Source organism: Drosophila melanogaster, chromosome 3R, assembly GCF_000001215.4.
Source record: "Drosophila melanogaster chromosome 3R".
NCBI classification, from domain to species: domain Eukaryota; kingdom Metazoa; phylum Arthropoda; class Insecta; order Diptera; family Drosophilidae; genus Drosophila; species Drosophila melanogaster.
In genome coordinates, this window is record NT_033777.3 from 7,813,902 (window position 1) to 7,835,100 (window position 21,199).

The following is a 21,199-nucleotide window of genomic DNA, read 5'->3' on the forward strand; positions in this document are numbered from 1 at the left end:
CGTTGCGTGCCAGCTCAGTTGGATAGGGTTGCCAGCGCTGTCGAAAGTCCACACAAAACAAGAAATAATGAACCTCAGATAGATATGTTGTCAAAAACAAAGTATATGTGAAAACGTAATTTAATGTGTATTTTATACAAATAACTGAATTCTGAAGAGATTTTTTTAAATCATAGCTGTAACAAAGAATTAAAACTAGAACACCCTGAATCACCTGATTACTTACATAACTGTTTCCTCTGCTGACTTGAAATAGCTTTTAAAAACAATTGAAAGATTAGTCACTTAATTGCCTTCTTTACTGTTCCCTTCCCTGACTTATAATAACATATATACACAATTGAAAGTTTAGTCCCTTTCTTGACTTAAAATAGCTTTAGAAACCTCAGCATTGCCATCCGCCACCTGGCAACCCTGTGCAACCCACTCCGCTTTGGGCCACGGCAGCTGACAGCGAACAGTGAGGGTTGCGGTCTCGTTCAGTTCGCCGCGCGGCTCCGGCAGTTCGCTTTCTGAGTGAGTCTCAGATTCAGATTCGGTTCCAGTCTCAGTTCCGAGCAAACTTCGGCGGGGAGCAGAAGGAGCTGTGGAGCCCGAGCAGGACATAAAAATAGACACGAAGTACTGAAACAATAACTCGAGGCGGCGAGCTAGTGTAGAATTTTTTACATATAGAGTTACGAGGGGAGGAATCAGGAAGTGGCGGATAATTAAGGACAAAAACGCAATTTCAATTATCGTTAGTGTAATCTTGAATGTGAATTTAAATGTGAACTGTGAGTGCACGATATTCGGCAATTTTTGCTAGACACTTAGATACTCTGGATGTGGTGTACTTTTTCCCATTGCAAATTAGTTAGTGTGGCCTAATCAACTATATATATATATATATATATACAAATATAATTAAATAGAACGGTGTACACATGTGTGTTGTTGTGCAAGTATTTTTGCTAAATTTATTAAATTGATGTTGAATGTATGCTTTTCGAACGCTCGTGCAATTATTGTTATCTGAATAAAGAAACTCGGACCGCTTTAATATGACAAAGGACTAGAAATCGGAGTCCCTTTTCCCAAAAACCGTAAGGGAGTAAGACCATTTGCCTTTGTCACGGGGTGTGTCCAAAGCGGGGGCTAGGAAGTCCTTTTACATAAGCATAAGGGCAAGCTGCAAATGGGACAGCCACCTGCGGCTACACCGCGGCTACTGAACGCTGGAGTCCCTCGCTTTGTTCGCCGCTGAGTGCTGCGTGTCCGTGCAACGTGACTGTCCGATTGTGTCCCGGATATGCAAAGAAGTCCCACATCCCGACAATGGCACACTTAAAACTGGACACCCTCCACGTGCAGCGAAGCCCTCGCGGCTCCCGCAGGAGCAGTCCGAGCAGCGGAAGAAGCAGTGCCTGTAGTTCCGGTAGCATTTCCCCGGTGCCCATCATACCCATCATCTCCATCAGTCACGATGGCGACGAGTCCGAGTCGGAGTCGGAAATCGAAACTGAGCCGGCGCGCCTCTTCCAGCGCCGCATGTCCACCAAGTGCACCAACAACCTGGTAAGTTCAAAGATCTAGTCGTACTGTACACTAATACAAATTGGTATTAGTTTTATAGTCATGGAGATTTCGTTTCTGAAACGCTTGATTTGCAACAGTGATGCAGCATAATACAGTCCTAAATATGTTTGCCTTATCGAAGGATATGAATATTTAACAAATATGTCAGTAATTATTTCTGCAACTTTTCTGGGTGTGTCAGGAGTCCTGCGGCTTTGTCACGGGACCAACCATGGTGGTGCACCGGAGCGTCCTCGCCAAAGTTTCTGGAGCGGAAGTTGAATGCAAAGGGGCGAGCAGCTGCGGGCGGCCGCTTTATATGCGAGTTGCGTGTGTCGAGAGTTTATGTTTCAAGTACCTCGGCGAGCTATACCACTGCCAAAGGTCAGAGGCGCAGTTCAAGAAGTCGGTAAAATATTTTAGATTGCTTTGCAGATTGCTTCGCCGGCTTAGGGGGCGCCCATTTCAATCACCATTTAAGTGCATTATTAAAATGTAATACGACACTGTCCACATCGCCCGAAATGAATTAGAATTGTATCGACTTGCGACTCGCAGCGGCACAAAAAAAAATGAAGGTCGGCGAATTTTAATTAAACGTTGCCATAGTTCCCCGGCGGCCAGGTTTCGCGAATAAAAGAATCAAAATGATGGAAAAGCTAAAGAAGGGCAAGCCCCAAAACTCCGCGAAGCCCGAGAAAAGCTTCAATTAAGTTCTTTATGCCTTGGTGTCACTTTGTAGCGTCCAAGGCTCGCCGCTGGCCGCCTATGAACAATGTTCCAGTTCCCGGGTTGCTGGCCATTTGATGTTAATTATACGCATCGCTGCGCTGACCCTTCCGCCCAACTTTGGCCTTTGCCAACCCATTGTATTTTTATCCAGCTCCCGATGACCCCACCGCCCGAGTTTCGGCCACCGTTACGCCAATTCGTCTGTCCAACTGCAATATATGCTTTAAGCGAAGGCATTTCTTATTTGTGATTTATAGCAGTCGGGAGCTGGGCAAAACACATTTGCCTGATTGTGACAGACAAGCAACATTCAAGTGCTCCCGTGTGGAGAGGGGCGTGGCCCCATCAACTCTCACATGTGGCCTGGTGTGTTGCCAGTGTGTGGGGTTTACACATGTCAAACCGCAAAACAATAAGCGAACGCTAAACAAAGCGGCTTAGAGCAGGGCTTGATGGCAGCGTTTTGGTTAGCGTGCTGCCAGCCCTGAAGGCGGCGACAATAAGACAATAGAAAGAGCCTCAGCAGTTGGAGCACAGTGCGGGGCAAGCGACTAGGAAAAGGGATCTCGAAAACTGGCCATAAACAAATTGCTCTACAAAAGTTTGGCGTGAAATGGTCGTTTTTTTTCTTCTTGGATAGATATTGAAGCGGTTTTAGTTATGAAATGGTATCTGTTCACTTTCTTGAATATTATTATTTTACATGAAAAGTTTATTTAATTGTTGTAATTTGTTATTGCAATATTAATTTCCCAGATTATACAAATTTTATGTGTTCACAATTCGCGATGTGAAAGAACAATGGCTTTATCCACAGGTGAAAACATTCTTATACTATAATAAAGAGCTTGATAAAACTTCATTAAAAAAAAAAAGGTTCTTAGTCCGGTTTACATATTTTTACCAGCGATTGTAGTCCTTTTCAGCCATTTAAATCCAGCATTAAGTAAGAATTCTGTACAAACAAAGCCAGAAGTTTTACCAACTCTTTACCTCTGCCCCATTCTGTGCATCCTCCTCACTGGGCTGTTGGCGCAATATCCTTGAGTCTGACTTTCATTCTTCAAGCCACGTGCTTGTTGAAAAAAGGCTGAATTATTTACGACCATTTACTCAGACAATTGGCCAACTGTTTTGCGCCTCACGTGAGCCATCAAGCTAATTTCCTTAATTTAAAGCTGTTTTGCTTGACTTAGAAAGCTTAAAAGTCTGAGCAAAAAGAAAAGGAGCGGATTGTCTAATACCTATGCATAATGTATTTGCCGGCTGATAGAATGAAGGCACAGAAATGTCAGTAAAAGTCATGGCTGGGAAATCTTACGTTATGTTGTTTACGTTGCCCGGCTGAGTGAGCAACAACAGCTAGCCATATTCATATCTACGGACCGGCCTTTTTATTTATCTTGTATCTTTTTACCTCAGCGAAAGTGGTGGGGAAAAGAGAGAAGCTTGGGGCAGGTGGCGTTAAATCAAAATCAATACCCGGCTAACGAAAATTTCAAACTTGCTTATCATCGTCGCGCTGTCTGTTGTCGACTGGCTGATGGACTCTGGCTTTGCGGGCTTTATCCTTGGCCACTTTGGCGTATACTTGATGTGTCAGCGATTGGCCTCATGGCCGTGCCACATGATTGATTGACGATGATTTATCTTGGCATGATAGTCCCTTGCTTTGATTTTTAGTCACAGTTAGGCTTGGCTTGTGCGCCGAGCATTATCAATTTAATTCAATTTGTCATCTCCCTTGGGAGGTCAACGGCCTACTTTAAAGAAGGTTCCCCATACACGTTATGCCTTTATTGCCCAAAAATCATTTAAAGTGACGTAAATCCTTAAGCAAGCTTTCAGTTCCTTGGCTAAGTAAACATTTCCGTTTCCCACTGCCATTTGCTGTGCAAACAGAAAGCAAATGGATTTGCTGCAACTCGATGGGTTGCAGTGTTCGTGGATTTTCCCAGCGGGTTTTCCATTATTATTTGTCGCTGGATTTCCTCTTGCCGCAAGGATGCACGGATATGGCCCCGCTCAAAAACTAAACGGATTGCAATTTTGTGCTCCCAGCCATCTGCACTCCGATCGATTTCTATGACCCCGCTAAGCCAAGTCGGAGAATTTGACCGAATCAAGAAGTTTACTTGTCGTATAATTGCCCCAGATTATTGTCACTTTTGTCGCCATTCGCGTCCCGCTTATTTACACATTTATAGCTCGAAAATATGTGTGAACAGCGCCAAAGGCTGTGCGGCAGCTCTTTGTTTGCACAATTGATTGCCGGCCATATCGACGCCCCCACTTTTGGACCTCGTGCCTTCGCCCCTTCTTCGCCTGCAGCCAATTATTTGTTGACACTCAGTCGAAGATTGCAAGTGACGGGTCCCGCAGAGAGCTTCGGAGTTGCTGACCGGAGTGTCCTGCGTGTTCTGTGTCCTGTGCCCTGAGTGCCCAGTCCCAGTCCCATTTGCGTCTGCTACATGCCACGCCCCTCATTACTATCATCCTCGGCCCATTGACTCCGGTCCGTGCTATGTCAGCTCATCAATTGCTAATTGCCCCTGGCGAATCCATGACTGATTGGGTACTTTCACAGCCAAGCTAAAATTGCAATCACTTTGTTCTGCACTCTTTTCAGGCTGCCATCATCAAGGAGGGATTCCTGCTGAAGCACACTTGGTCCTTTCAACGCTGGCGGCGTCGTTACTTTCGGCTCAAGCGGAATATGCTGTTCTACGCCAAGGATGAAAAGGTGCGTTTCAGTTAACCTTAGTTTTCTATTCGATAGTAAATGCTAATTAGTTTGGTAATGAAATCAAAGTATCGGTAATTGGTTTTGATGCAGTGATTCCATGGCATTTCCACACCTTTTAAATGTCCATTTGTTATTTATTTAGCAAGATATATTTTTGGGGAATGCGTTTAGTTTTATCTGTAGAATTTCTTGCGTTGTTTGATAAGGAAGTAATAATAACTATCATAAAATGAATGTCTGACATATATTTGCAAATTAGTAAATATATATTGTGGACGCCGAAAAATGAATATATGTGCTCCTTCCTTTAAATAACTTCACAATCTCTTTATTCGACTTCTCCCTTCAAGCTCACGCCACCGAATGCCGCGTATCGCGTATTCCTCTTTTCTTATGCTCTCTCGAGTGAGAGAGTGAGCTAGGTGTATATTCTTATCTCTTAATGCTAGCTTATAAGTAAGAGCGAGATAGCAATAATATTCTTATTCCTAACGGGGATATGATCGTATCCTTCTTCGTATGCTTCTTCGTATGCTTCGTGGGCCTTATGAGTGTTCATCCTACCACAATATATATACAAATCATTCAGTTTTCAAAGAAAAAGTACTCTAACCCTAAAGAGTAACATCATTGTTGGGCATCAAAATAAAACTTATTTAACTTTAAATGCTAGGACTTGGCTATTAACATTTTTGGCATGTAACAATAAATAAATTGAATACCTTTATCCGACCAGGTGTTAGGAAAATCAGCATGTGAAATATCAAACAACTCAACAGCTCGGGGCGTAAGTGCTGTACCAATTGAAAGGTTTTCGGTGGACTGGTTTGCAAAGGAGTACTTTAATTTGCCATTTTTCGTTGAATAGCAATAGAAGATGCGATGGATGGCCTCACTTTGTTAGAACCTTTTTTCATTGTGACCCTTCACATTTGTTGCCAGCGGACTGACACGATCCTTGTGCTCTGCACTCTCGAATTGCGTTGCAGCAAATTGCAGGATATAATTACCAAATGAAATTACCGAGCAGCTAGAAGGCAAAACAATGTCGAATGGAGCAGGCGAAGGGTGCAGGAAATGATGGCCAAAGGGGGAACCAGGCAGGTGAGACGGACAATAAATTGGTTTATTGCGTGCACTGCGCTTTTCATCAATAATGTACGCTTTTAAAATGCCCGCTTTACATGGGGCCGTGCCACCTAATACAATCAGAATGCGGGTGAATTTTCGGTGGCGATATTGGGGCCAAAGGTTGCCGGCTGAATGCAGTTGCTTTTAGTGTCTCAATAAATTGAACCTCGTCTCGCCTGTCAATGTCAATTCAACTCGATTGCGGTGTGCCCCTGCCATTAATCATATTAACGAAGCTAATTGCCAGGTAAATCAATTATTTAAGGCCGGTCTGCGAGTTCAAGTTTCGGTCTTGAATGAGCGTGATCAGGAGCAGAATTGCGACTACTACTCGTAAACGGATTACTCAACTCATTTCAACTGAATTCATCTCCACTCAGTATTTAATCCGAAGTTCTTCTGATGCAAGTGCATGGCGTCTCATCCGATTGCGATTGACGTCAATCTAGCTAACAGCGTAAAATGCAATTATTTTGTAAGCTTTGGAGCAGGCAGAATGGTGTAGCCTCTTCAGCGCCGGCTTTGCGTTATGTAAGGGCTATGAAAACATTACGTATTGCGTATACGCCGTGTGTTGCTTTCACGTTGGCTCAGCTGCGAAGCATTATGCTGCACACTGGCCTTGTTTCAGAGCTACCGTTACGCAACAAGTCGAAGGCGTCTTCAGCACCTCACACCATATCTCAGCGGATCCTAGCTGGTGACATTAAGTATTCAGTAATGTAATGACAGGTTGCCATGGACTCGTCGGTCTCCCAAATGATTAGCCCCATTAGTGCCTGCCGACCAACGGCATTTATTCTTATTAAAAATTCAGTTTAATGGCCGATAAATAGAGCTTAAGCTGCTGCCTTATTAAAAGGTTAATATCGCCGACGTTAGCATTCTTCGGCTGGCCGAAAGGTGCCTGGGAACGCATTAAGCGTAGGCACGAAATTTCAATTATAATTACGCATACGCCATGTTGTGCCCAAGTGGCTTAAACGGTGGGCAATTTGTTGCCGTAGTAAACTTCAATAAAAAGGGCAAGGGAATAAGGAGCGGGAAAGCCCAGGACGAGAGCGTAGGACTGAGGAAACTACGCGTGCCAGACAAATACGCGGCCATACCTAAGTTGGTCCTAAGCTGAGGCACAAAAAGGATAATCCTTTGGCGGGCTGGTAAAAAAAAACGAAAATAAAAGGCATTTGCGGGATGGAAGAACGGCTCGCTGAGACTGATGTTCATGTTGATGATGGTTGTGCTGCTCGTAAAAGCGCAAATTTTTGTTTGCATTGTTTTCATCGCAGCCTTCTCCTTGGACGGCTCCTTTGGGCCCCGTATCCCTCCGACTCTCGCCTCCCCTGTGCTCGTCATTTTGGCCCATACTAGCGAAGCTCATTTCGGCTTACTTTACTGCACGCGACTCGGCCGGAACAACAACGTTGGGCCAACTCACCACAGTTGTAAAGTCGTAGTACTCGGCTTTTGGCCATGTGCGCGCTCGCACGCAGAAAGGATGGGGATGCTGTGTGCATGTGTGTGCGTTTTGTTTTGAAACGTGAAAGCTTTCAGTTCTCGAATGAGAGCGGAAAAGCTCTGCGCTTAGGGTTGCCATCAAATCATTTAACTTAAATATTGCCAAAGCAAATGAAATATAAACTATTGTGTGTCCTTTGTGTAGACAAAAAATTATATTACCTATTCTTCATGTATACTTTTCTCGTTCAGCGCTAAAGCAGCAATTATTTATTTTTTTTTTAATTACTTACGAAATCTCCTGAGGCACTCAATTTTATTTACCGTGTCCAAAGAGCTTTGGCGCCACAGTACCCACCCCAAACCCCAGCGCACCTGTAAATATTTGTATCCTTTCGGGCGCATGGCAGCCAGATGTAGAGGAGCAGCGGCAGGCAGCCAGCATGTCTGTGTGTGGTGAGTTTCGGAGGGCGGCCAATAAAAGCGAATGTTTGGCAGGAGCTGAGCTCAGTTTTAACTCAACGAAGCGATGTGCCACAAGTCAGCGAAAACAGCGAAGTCCACGGAACCATCACCATCAACAGCCAGACCAGAGAAAGCCCACCGGGCCAAATAATTAATTATTTAACCGCGGGCAAGCTCAATGTCGATACAGTTACTTAAACAAATAATTCACGATAAGTGTAAGGAAAAAACAAGACTCAGCAAACAATTAAATATTCATTTTGTTGTGGTCCACGAGGCGGCGGCGCTAAGGAGGTGGTCCTTAAGCCATTGCCTCAAGTTTTGTGTGTGAGTTCGTAAAATGTGAGCCAAATAAACATAAGAACTTTCAGCTGTAAACCAAAGAAGCAACAGTTCCAAAACCGTAAACTAAACGCCTAAGTCACCGCTAAATCAATATTCGGCGTGTTTTTCGGGGGAAATTCGGCGTTCAGCTTGCGAGCCCATTTCCATTTTATTCTCGTTTCAATACAGCTTCAGGAGGCCAAGTGATTTGTCCTGGGCTTACCAAACTTTCCGTCGGCTTTCGCTCGCATTAATCCTGGAACAAATATATTTATGTGGAAACAGATTTGTGAGCCTGCCAAAACTTTTAATTGGCTAATTTAATTAATGTGCGCTAGTTGAGCTCCCCAAATAGGGGCTTAAGACATTAATTTAAACTTCAGTGGAACAGACGTTGATGTATTTCGGGCAAGACGTGTTCTTGTATTCCCCCACTTCTTATTTCCTATTTGTGCAGTTCCGTCCTCAGATAAATATCTAATTGACTCCGAGCAGTTAACACACACTCACGCAATCAATTCGATTCAGCTAGGAGCACTGACCCTTTGTCTGAGCCATCTCCTCCTTGAATGGAAAGGGGACACTTTCTGTCTAATTACCTAGGCACACAGACATCCCACTACGGCGGGCATATGCGTATTAAATGGCAACATGAGGCTGCCAAACAATCAGCCAAAGTGACATTTCCACCGAGATAATTGTGCGCATATTTATAAAGGGCACAAGTGGCAAGACTCGCGCAAATTAATACGGATCATGGATGGGCATGGAGCTCGTGTGTTATGATGAAAACGATACAGGAGTAAGCTGTGCCCGATAATGGATTGCACGACTTACCTGGAGCATATTGTCCTGCTATCGTCTGCACTCGACAAAATTCCTCTAACATGTAACAAATCATTCTAGATGGACGCAAAAGCTTATTAGTATTGCGTTTCTTTTACCAGGGAAGCACAAGCAAACAAGGCTTATGTTAGGTTATAGACACCCCTAAACATAATGATAGTAATGGTAAACGCAGCATTATGAGTTTAATAGATAAATAAATATAATAAAATATAAATAAAAGGTTATTGGTATAAAAAAAGACCTTTTAGAGGTCCGTTTGCTTTAAGCAACTTTTAAGCCCCCGAACTGAAAAGTTGTAGTCACACCATTTCCAGTGTGTAACTAGGCTTGGATTTCACTTCACTGCATGATGTAAGTTACAGGAAACCTCACTCACTTTCTTCAACAAACTTTGTTTAGTCTTAATTTTTTAAGTGTGCACATAAGCATACAGCAGCTTAGCCTGCGGCAAATGATTGCGTGCCTCGAATGCTATCAGCACTTTTGTCCTGACATGTGCGTGTCCCACACACACACACACACACACAGACAAGGGCTCACCTACATAGAGCATGATGTCCTGCGGCCGTGTGCAAATGTTTATTGTGTGTAGTGTTTTGAAAAATTTACATGGGAGCCCGCTCCATTCCGAACAACGCATGTAATGTTTGCAGTGGACAATGAGCACATTGCCATTTGGGTGTCCTTTCCGTACTCAGTATTCAGTGTCCTGCGTCCAGGTGTGTTTGCTGTGTTTGTCGAAGAATTAGGGTTTCCCTGCATGAAGGACTGTTTTTTACCCTTGCAGAAGGTATTTCGATTCATTCGGAAAAGAAAGGCCACATAATCCCACGTCCGCCTGTCCGTTCGTCCGTCGGCTTAGAATTGATAAAAATCGGAATGCTTTGCCATATAGGTGCCATATGAGCAGATGGAAAATTATTAGAAAATATTGGAAAAAAAAAGTCCTTAGATGTTTTTTTTTTTCATATTTTTCTATAAAAATATTTACTGCAAGGGTATATAGTCTTCGGCTTGCCGACGTTAGCTTGCTTTCTTGTTCTGTTTGGCATTAACCAAATGTTCTTGGCGCTCGTAAGCTCATTAAATTGGCAAATCATGTTCGCATTTTATTGTTAGGCAGCATTAGGAAGAGATTAATTAAACCAGAATCACACAGGAGTGTTGATGTTGAAATGAAAGACTTCGGGACGAGCGTGATTGTCGAATTATGTATAAATAGCTGGGAAAAATTAAATAAATGTATATAAAAATCCGTCTGCATTGTGGCCTTAAACATCAAGTTTAGTCGCGCAAATATCTTGCATATATATTACCAATATTCTAGTAATTTAAGTACAGGAATTTCATTATCGAAATATGCATCACCTTAATTAAATTGTTTATGAATTTTTGCAGGCTTGGTACTTTGTTCGCAGATTAATATTTAATGATAATCGCTATCAATTTTAATGAGTGACAATAAAAATTAACAAATAAAATCCAATCAGGATCAGAAGTAGCCCACACAAAGCCACATTTTACATAAGTAGACATTTGCCTGACACTTTCCTTTCCGACGGTAAATAGTCTGAGGGTTTTTGTTTTTCCAGCTATTTTTTGGGTAAGCGCGATTAAGTTTTCATAAACAGAAAAACAACCTTGGAAGTCCATTCGGTGTGTCTCTAAAATTAGCCACAAAGGTCGACTATATTGCCTGCAACGGAGGTCGAAAGTTTCACATGGGCTTGTTTGCAGGGGCCAAGGAGCGAGTGGCTGTCAGGGGTCTTGAAATATGCATTGCTGAGGCGAACTGTCTGCTCAGCCAGGTGTGTGGATAATCCGAGAATAGTTCAAATTGAGGCGACTCAGACATGCCAATTTCACTTAAAACATCAAAAATTGTACCGCCATAATCCTTTGCTGGAAGTGCTTATTTCATTTCATTCAACGAAGTTCCAAGAAAGCTACAAGCTAAGATACAATACTAACAGTGGGCACCAAAAGCTGAATAAATCGCAGGACATATTTTTCATATGCTCTATTTGCATTTTGTTCTGCCATTTCCCACGGAACTCCCTCGAGGATTTAATGGCACCAGCTGTGAGTGCATAATTTGTTGGCTTAGTTTTCGAAAAGGTTTGTTGGCAATTTATGTACACCCAACCAAATCAAACTCAATGAGGTCACACATGGGCCCCTCCTCACAGTCACGTGCCAAACACCCCAGCAGAAAAAGGCCTACATTTGTTTCGGGTTTTTTGGGCAAAATCGATGGCCTGATATGGGTCTGAAAGTGAAACAATGGACGCAGCCACATGTGATATTTTGACAAACTGCATAAACAATGTGAGGATTTTGCATGCAAAGTCATAATAAATTCAAATTAATTCCACTAAAGTGATTTTGAGTTGTACAAATAATTCCATTTGCAAGTGTGTGAAAGATAAACACTTACACTCATCGCAGCTGCACAGATAATGACCATGACAATGATAAACCAATTTTATTCGTATCACATAACTTTTTATCGTCCGTTTTAGATACAATTTATTTTAATTTAGCATAAAATGATAATAATTTTCCATGGCTAATAATTATAATATAATTATAATATTAGCTAATAACTTGATACAAAGTCTGTAAAAAATAAAAATAGTCTATAATATAATCACAAAGTTTGTACAATTCGCCATGGAAAATTTGTAAATTTATTCCTCTGTACACCGAAAATAGTATTATCTTTTAGTCAGCTATTAGTTTTGAAAAAACTTTTCAATTGAACAATTTTTGTGATACTGGCAGGGATATCCTGATATCCGTGGCCCTGACAGGCAACATTTCTAACAGAGGAGCTGTCTGTTCGCCAATGACGAGCTGCAGCCAAATGAAAAATGTCAACGAGATGGAGGAGGATGCCATCCGGCTTCAGCAGCTGGGGGATTGTCGTGAACCAGGCCCAGTTTCAGTTCAGTTCAGTTCCAGTCCCTTTCCTTTGTTCAAGTCAGTCCCAGCTGACGTGGATGTGTAATTTTCATGGCATTCACACACAAGAAAGTTATGCCAGCGTCATCAGTTTTTCTAAACTTTAATGAGAAACTTCAAAAAAGTTATTTAATCACATTTTATAGATCTGGGAAATGTGTTTCATAAAGAGATTGGATTCAAAGTAAAAAATTAATTAACATTATTTATGTCTGAAGAAGCTTGGGTCTTTGATTTTTAATCTGTTTTATAATTATTACAAATTCCTACAATAAGTCTACACAAACTATGAAAACGATGAAACATAATCGTGTGAAATCAGCATTGAAGTAATCTTGCACTCTTTGTATATTTCACTACCTGATCTTTTCTCGCAGTGCTTGCGGCAGATACGCACAGCTTCCATTTGCCGCCAGTTGGCGCTAGTTTAATCAGCATAAATGTTGCCCTCGCATGTGGCGTCGCCTGGGCCTACTGACTTTGCATATTGTAGCGGCTTTACGGACTTTAATGACTGCATAACCATCGACCCAGTAGTGGCGCACTGGCTCATCCACGGAGCCCCTATATCTTCCCGCCCGCCACATCCTGCACTTAATGAACTTGTTCATTTGTTGCACGTGAACGGAATAAAAGCCTTGAGTGTCGCACTCTAAGGATGTGTACAGTACGCACTACGTATATTTCTATATTTTCCTTGTCATTCAGAGCTACGTGACGAGGGGAGCAGGCAGGACGTGGAAGACGGGCAGGATGACGAAGATGTGCTCATCATTGACACTGAAGGTTGTCACTTGGCTCGTTTCGCATTATCTTAATTTCATATTTATTTAGGTTGGTTTTTGTGCTAAGTCCACGCTGGATGTTGAGCTGCTGCATTGTGAGTGCATGAATGGCTCGGCAGCTTTTGCTTTTCTGTTTTCCTCTCAGACACAACTGGCAGGATATTGTATTTATGGGCACGGCGGAAATTAATACAAATAAAGGACGAAATGAATTCAAGCGCGAATGAAACAAATCGGCACTGTCTAAGGCAAAACTTGTCGAATTAATACGATAGCCATCACTTAAATGCGCACAACGCAACGAACAATGGCCAAAACCAATTTAATGGCAATTTGAAATATCACGCATACCACACGTTGGCCCGTCAACAAAGCTTACTGCCGCAGAGGGACAGCAGCGATATTAATCCAAGGCGGGCAAAGTGAGTGGTCAATTGCGGTGGCCTCTGGTCCTGGCCAGGACCTTTTCCCGCACCACCACCCAATCATCATAATGCTTTCGGAGCTTAGCCATCATTTATGTCGTCGACATCTGCGTCCAGCTCACTCGCTGAATGCCTCAGGTCGCCTAATCTCCTGTTTGTATGCAGCCCGCAGGATCTACTTTGTTGGGGGAAAACTTTTCCGTGTCCAAGGAATAAGTAGGAAACTCCCTTTTTCCTCCTCCTTTTCGTCTTTAAACAATCCTGGGTATCGCCTTACTGGGCTGATAGAATTTCCATGCAAAGTGAGTTTATTTTGTGGATTATCAATCGATGACCAAGAGCTCCGAGTGCATAATCGCCGCAAAGACATTTCGCTTCTAAAATTGTGTGTTATATGCGAATGCCAGACGAAAATTAAATCACCTTACACCGCTTTAATTTCATAAATTCTGCGCAATACGTCATTGGAAAAATCTGCGGGCTTGGCTGCGCCTCAAGCTTCCCAAGTAAAAACGTTTATTTAAATACAAGCAAGTGAGGAGCCGCCGCAGAGCTTTCCAGAAGACCGAGGACGCCACCGCTGATGTGTCCAAAATGGGGGACTTCGAGGGGCGGCCTCAAGGGTGCATTAAGCTAACAAGCGTACTAAATGTACTACAAAACGTGGCAACAACCAACCACCGAGACAGCGACACCAACGAAGCTATGACGTCGGTGCTGAAGTGTTGCCAACACTTTGGCCCACGAGAGTGCGAGTACGGGGAAAGCTGTCGGGAAAACTTATGCAATGAAATGTGTTGCATGAACTACAAACTAAGGCGGTGAGTTCCTCAAAATATACACTATTACCAGGTTTCTGGGAAACTCAGTTTCTCAGCATACGGGTTGTGTATTCGGTTGGGGCAACCGCACCCCATGCCAAAGGGCAAAGGACAAGATATGAAATCGACCTTTACTATAAACCCAACCTCAGCGTCTACGGGAGGTTATACAAATGAATTGGTTCAACTTTTTTAAGGCGGATTATTCTAGAAACAGAAATATCATAAGTCAAATTCCTGTTCTTAATCACAAGTAATCATATGTAGGTTTCAAAATTCTGTAAATATATTATTGATATATAACAACACTAAAGGCGTAAATAAATAAATAATCATATTTCTCATTTTCCGAGTGGACAGCGTGGGCCTTACACCTGTGCTAGTGCCCACCGGAAATGGAAAATGTTTTAGTTGAACAGTTGAAGCAGCCGCCAACCGCTGCAGTTAGCGAAATGTGAAACTTCCGCCCTGGCTCCGCCCAACTTTCAAGGCTGCAAAGGGAAAATCATTAACATTTCCTTGGCACCTTTATGACTGCCAAACATTTAAGTCCACCCAAGGACCAAAGCGACGTCCCAACTGCCATTGCCAATCTCATTTTGAGTTATGTGTGACTAAATTGACATTTCACCTTGATTAATGGCCACGGGCTGGTCAGCAGACTGGGAGAGCTCAATCATGGTCCTGGCTCCAGATTCGGTTCGCTGGCCAGAAGGGAGCCACGAGCCAATTTAAAGGACGAGGTCATTGTCTTTTGTGAGCGCCTCAAATTTATTGTGGCGCATTAATTCCCTCATTGCGGATAGAAATCATTTTAAATGGAAAGCAATCACGGCCAGCGGATCGCATCTTTTGTCGTGGCTTAGCCCGGATGGGAGCCTACATATTTGATTCATTTGGAAATGCTCCGCCGGCAGCCCAAAGGCTAACGACTAACGGGGCGCATGAATATTTAATTGACGTCAAGCCCTGAGGCGGAAAAGGGTACAGGTTTTCAAATAATTCCTGATTCCTGCGAAAATTCCCAGACAAAGCGATGAGCACTGGTTTTTGTTGGTGTGAGTACATCGGTTTTATACTGGCAATGTTAATTTATCATTAAAATGTATATACATACATACATGCATATAATGTAAATGTATACACATTTCGTTTGTTTCATCTCCAAAACTTTCACTTCAAAACCGAAAGAAACCCAATTTTTGCCATTCATGCTAAGCAGGCCCGAAGTTTTAAATAACGCACAAAACGGCGCCAAGCTCAAAGAAGCGTTAACTGGTCTGAGTCGAAGGCAGCGAAAGGAAAGGTCGAAACGGCTTTCTTACCCCTCATTTCGGTTGGGCACTCGTGCGACTTTGAAATGCTTAGTGAAAAGTTTTGGGCCCAAAGACAGTTTCTGGCCAGCCAGCCACCCACAGTGACAGGTTTGCCGACAAAAGGTAATACCAGAAATGGGGCACAACAAAGGCTGCTTCTTGCCTTTTATTGAGTGGGAATCCTTTGTGTGACAGGCTCCCCAGCAAGGCAGTGTCCTTCTAAAATTTCCGGCCAACGTTGCTATAGGTAACGCTCCCGAAAAGCCACTTCTAGCCTGTGAAATAAATGATTCAGGGGGTGATACTCGAATCCAGGGGGGAGGTAGGAATTCGTTCAGTGCCTTGTAATGTGTCAATTATATGGCCATTTAGTGCAAACGAAATATACTTGATTCGATTTAGTTTCTGGGCGAAAAAAGAGAACTTGCCAGCTCAATTTCCAATTCAGCTGCCGTAAATCAATCAATTTTCTGTTAGCGCTAAGTGAACTTCATTTTCTGCACCCACTGTGTCCAAGTAACGTTATCAACAGAAATTGTTTTAATCGAATTAAATTAGTTTTAAGTAAGTTGAGTACTTGGCAGCCTGAACATCAGTTTATATTAGTTTCCCCCATATTTGATCAACACTTAATATCAGCGTTGGATTTTAGCAAACCTAGGGCCATTTAAGTTTCAGTGAAACTTTTAACCTTTCAGGAAGTAGAAATCTGGCAAATGGCTTTTGGCTTATTCGGTTGCTCAATAGTAAGTTGGCAACTAACTCTGTTTTCGGTACCCTTATAGGCAAATTGAAAAACAGATTTGCCGCGCAGGCGGGATTTTAACTTTAAGCAGCCGTAAACAAGAAGTAAAAATAGAAGATAACCAGGCTTAGCGAAAGTTTGTACACGCACACCGCACAAGTTACAAGAACATGAGGTAAATGGGGCAAGTTATCATTAACACCTCGCTGATCCAACCATCAGCAGCCCCCCTGAACCACGAAAAAATGAAATGGGGCATACGGGGAGAGATTGGGGAGTTTGGGGGCGAAGAGCAGGACATAGAAAGGTGTTGGCAGTTGCTGGGGGCGCGTGCTTCCCAAATTGATGGGCGGCCTCTCAGGTTACGTGGCATCAACATTTATGCGAGGATTTACACTCGAAAATAAATCCTTCACGTGGTATTAAGGAGATGCGTGCTCTTTGCGGCGTTTTCCCATTAGCTGCTCCTTTCGCCTTGAATCGGTCTGGGCCTCGATTTAGGGTCTGTTTACCGCCCATTTTATGCTCAGTTTTGAATATTTTTTCGCCCTAAGTGGTTTATGTATTGCGCTTTAATGGTAAATGTCGTGCAAAGTTGACCGAGTCTTTGGCTCCGCAAACACCATTGTTTATTGAAAAAGTTCCCTCAAAGGCTTGCTATGAGCCAGGGAACATAAGTCACTATTATTTCGGGTACTGAGAAAAAAACTTTAACATACTTAGACTATGGAATTTTATACAAGCAACTGGTCAATGTTATTTAACTATCACATTCTTATGCATATAATAATTACTCCGAACTATTAATTTAATTCGATTAAAAAAGTTTTTCACATTCGAAGTAAGTATGTTTTTATGAGCTTTATATATGTACTGCAGTCATGTTCGGGTTTTTTTAAGTGCATGTTGACTAAACTTTTCCTTCGTGCTAGGGCGGCAAAAAAAACTTTTTACTTGTCTAGCAACTAATTTATTCGAGTACGGGGCACCGTTCATATAATTTTTACTGCCTGCTTGCTGTGCATGTTTTACTGAAGCCAACAAGGAAAAACTGCCATCATAAATGTTTAATTTATAATGTGCAATCTTGGCATAGCCAGCAACGAAAAGTTAACCTTTTTGTCCAAATTAATGCACATTTATTAAGCTGAAACTGCGGGCCAGGATACGAATTTTGTGCAAAGTCCGGCAGATAATCGCCGGAGCTGTTGCCGGGCAGTTGGATTTGGACCTCCGCCCTTTCTGGGACGGAAACGTTTTTGGTTTTTATCAAACTGCTGAAAGCGGGTCTGTGTGTTCTTTCGAAATGGGAAATATCATTTTATCAAGCCCGAAACGAGGTCATGTGAGTTTCCCGCCGATTCGCAGACCAAACCCAGACCACGCGGCCCAGAAAAATGTTGAATTTCCACATCGCTCTTAGCCTCCTGCTTTCCGCTTCCTTTTTTTTTTAACATAAAACGAGACTCATAAATTATGTTGCATAAATCACGGCACAGCGGCTCGTTTTCAACATTCTGTTGGATATGTTGTACGCCAATAACGTTCACAAGAGGGAAATATATAGCATATGCAGATGTCATTAATAAAATCAACAAAAGTTTGCTGCCGAAAGCAAAAATAAACAGAAATGCGAATATTTTAATGGTTGCGCAAATTAATTGATTTCTTTATTACAAGGCAACTTGGTCCAAATTAATGAAAGTATACGAAATGTGAACAATTTTCTAATAATCCTAATAAAATCTTCTATGCATCAACCTTTTAAGGAAGCTCTTTCGGTAACTGCCCCTTATGCAAAATTGAATCATCTCCAACAGAATTTTCTCTTGAAATGCATTATTTTTTTTAACATATGCAAACAGAAAGCAATCAAAATGCATATGAGATCCTTAAGCTGTGATTTAATGTGCCACAAGGAGAAGCTGCATTTTTTTGCACCTAATAATTATTAATGCGCATTTTTATGCACATCATGGCGTGTGAAATCTGGATCCAATAGACAAGAGCATCAAAATGGCAAAAAATAAGCTTATTTATCTGATGCATGGCACTCTTGCGGTTGGAATAATCCCATAAATCTTAATTCGCGCCCAAACCTTTATTGCAATATATGTACTCATCAGCATTACGCTGTCACAATGGGTTATTCGGGGCGTATACTTAACGTGTGCGCCTGCCATTAATACTGCATTTGCTCTCAATGCCACACATAGCATCGAAATGGCCTGAAAAATATTCGCTGACGCCCCAACGCTATTAATCACAATTATTGTCAGCCAGCTTGTCGGCTCCGCAGCCTCATCCCACCGACATCTGCCGCTTCCCCGAGTGTCACAGTCGGGTCACAGTTGTTATCCCGTTGCAGGGACATGACAAATTACACCGAGCCTCCAAGTAGGCCAGTAGGCTCCTCCTTTGCCGTCTCCTTCGCCCCTTTCTAAATCGCTCTAATTGCGGGCTTTTGTTCCTTCCCCCAAAACGCATGCAGGGGTAAAATGTTCATTTCGCAATGAGTGGGTCACATGTAATTGCCAGTGTGGCTAATGCGGGCTTGCCTGGCTAACTGGCTGGGTGGCTGGGTGGCTGACTGGCTGGCTGACTGGCTGACTGGCCCGGAACAATCGATACTGCTAAACACCGAAGGCCAAATAGCAAACTCTGTAATTGCAAATCCAGAATGCTCAGTTCGACCAGAAATCAGGGCGTTGAGGTGGTATCAAATAGATTAGAATCGTTCTGCGGGGGAAAATGTATTTCTGCATTTAGAAACATAACATATAAGTCAATAGAAATAAGAGGATGCAAATAGAGAATAACCAAAACAAACCACAGCGGCAGTAAGTTTTAAAGTTATTTGGAAGCTAAATAATAAGGACCTCATTTGCACTTTAAGTATGTGTTGCGCGCTGATTCCAATTAGCAATATAATTACTTTAATAATCAATTGAAAATTTCTAAGAACAAACTAGAGTCTTCACAATTCCTATAGGTACAAATGATCACCTGGGGCATCATTTTTTTTTCTGTGCACGTTCCAGGGTCTTCGAGCCATAAATACTTTGCCAGTATTTAAATGTGGCTCCCAGTATGGATTGGTGGAGCACAGCGGGCGACGGACAATGTTGTGGCACATTAATAACTAGGAGGGAGTGTTCGAAGTGGGGCGTAGAAAGTTGAGCTGCTGGTTCCTCGGGGGAGTGGCGGGCAAGTTATGCCATTAAAATGTCAAAATTTCAAGCTGCGCCACTTTGACACGCCAAATGAAACGTGGCACGCCCACGCAGACACCTACGTGCCACGCCCCGGAACGCCCACGAAGATTACTCGCCCAGAAATATTTGGCAAAGCCCCAACCCCGACGAATCCACCAAGCGTAATTTGTACCCGGGCAGCCAAAGCTATTTAATAATAATTAGACCCAAAACTGGTTCGCACCATTAACGCACAAAGGTAAACGGGCCCCATCCTGTATGCTGTATATCCTTGGGCTTGTTTTGTTTTCTTAGCAGTGGCAGAAGTATCCTTTGCATAAGAGGATTTAAAAAAGTCAGCGGCTAAAGTCTTTAATGTTTGTGTGTCGCTCACCCCCACTTTGCAAATAGTTGGAATGCAACTGCGAACAAAAGTTCGACAAGTGACATTTAAAAGGAACAACTTTGTCGTCAGGAACTTCTTGGCACTTGCGATGCGAAAGTTGAGCGCTGCAAAGGCATCAATCCGGTATTGATGTGCCACCAGGATTGCTTTCTTTAAGTTTCTGCACTGATAAGATTGCTTTGATTTGCCTTGAACTTTCTTAAAGAGAATCTCTTGCCGAATGGGGCTCAATTAGTGGACTTAGGGTCTCATCGCCCAACCCAACTCAGCACTTTTCCGATTCGAGCACACTAAATTCTAATGACTGCCAGCTCTTTTTTCCCATTAAGTGATTTGGCCTGCAGAAAACGGGAGAGCTTAGGAAAAAAGACGAAATGGTTCAGAAGTAATGCAAAGAAATTGATATGAATGGTCCCGAAACTTTTCTGCAAGTTGTACCGGCCACAAAAAAATAAAATAAAATAAAATAAATAAAAGGCCAGAGGAAAGTATGTTCGTGCGCCAGGTGTGCAAGGACCTGGTCCCCGGACCCTCGAAAGTGCGCAAATTAATGATTATTCGAGGCCGTTTTTCCTTCAGTCTCGAGGCAGAAAGAAATCTCGGCATAATGCAATCAAAGTTGGGTTAATGCCTGGGGACTGGAGCTGATAACACAGAAAATTAGCAATTTGCCTTAATGTGTCTGTGATTGACCCCAGAGGAAGCGACAAACTGGTAAACGAGTGGGGAGATTGTCGAAAAGGCAATTCCCAAACGTGCCGTGTGCCTCAGACACATCGAAATAAATCAAATTCAAAAATTTAGCATCCCTTCCCTGCGCTCATAATTATTTTATTATCGATTCTCATCGCCCGCTGTATTAAAATATAAATCAAACACACAAGCATAAGCAAATACGTACAACATATTATTCGCCTCATTTTTAATGAGATCCGCGCCAGGGCTTCTGCTTTTCCATTCTGCTTAAGATTTGCGATATCCATTCGAGCGGAAAATGTCTGTGCTCACTTAATTTAACAAGTGCGGAAACGCGCGCAAAACAGGAAAACCCAAGCACTCTCACAAACGCGCTCATTTAGCCTCAAGCAAGGAAAAGCGATGGAATAAAAATAAATAAATCATGGAATTTATACGCAATTCGGGGTGCTCTTGGTATATTATTTTTTGTTTAAAAATAAAATTAAGCAACAAGGCCTGCTAAAGCCAACTGTGATTAAATATTTAACGAACTATTGGGACTACTCACTTTTTGGTCTTGATTAAATTAGGAAAGTCCAGGCA

The 21,199-nt window shown here is 42.5% G+C and overlaps 1 protein-coding gene across 6 annotated transcripts in view, besides 1 other annotated feature; it reads left to right on the top strand.

Annotated features, from left to right (window-relative positions):
- The first annotated feature begins 459 nt into the window (after positions 1-459).
- CG34384 (uncharacterized protein) overlaps positions 460-21,199 on the top strand; it is a 41,032-nt gene continuing 20,292 nt past the window's right edge. For 5 of the 6 annotated variants that reach the window (NM_001260040.2, NM_001260042.1, NM_001104234.4 and 2 more), the window contains exons 1-2: positions 460-1,557; positions 4,919-5,032. In NM_001260040.2, coding sequence (NP_001246969.1) covers positions 1,318-1,557; positions 4,919-5,032 — 354 coding nt within the window. In that variant the 5' untranslated portion in view covers positions 460-1,317. Of the gene's footprint in view, positions 1,558-4,918; positions 5,033-8,133; positions 8,308-21,199 lie in introns of those variants that run through there. The other variant, NM_169197.4, reaches the window with a different exon arrangement.
- Positions 5,302-5,603: a mobile genetic element.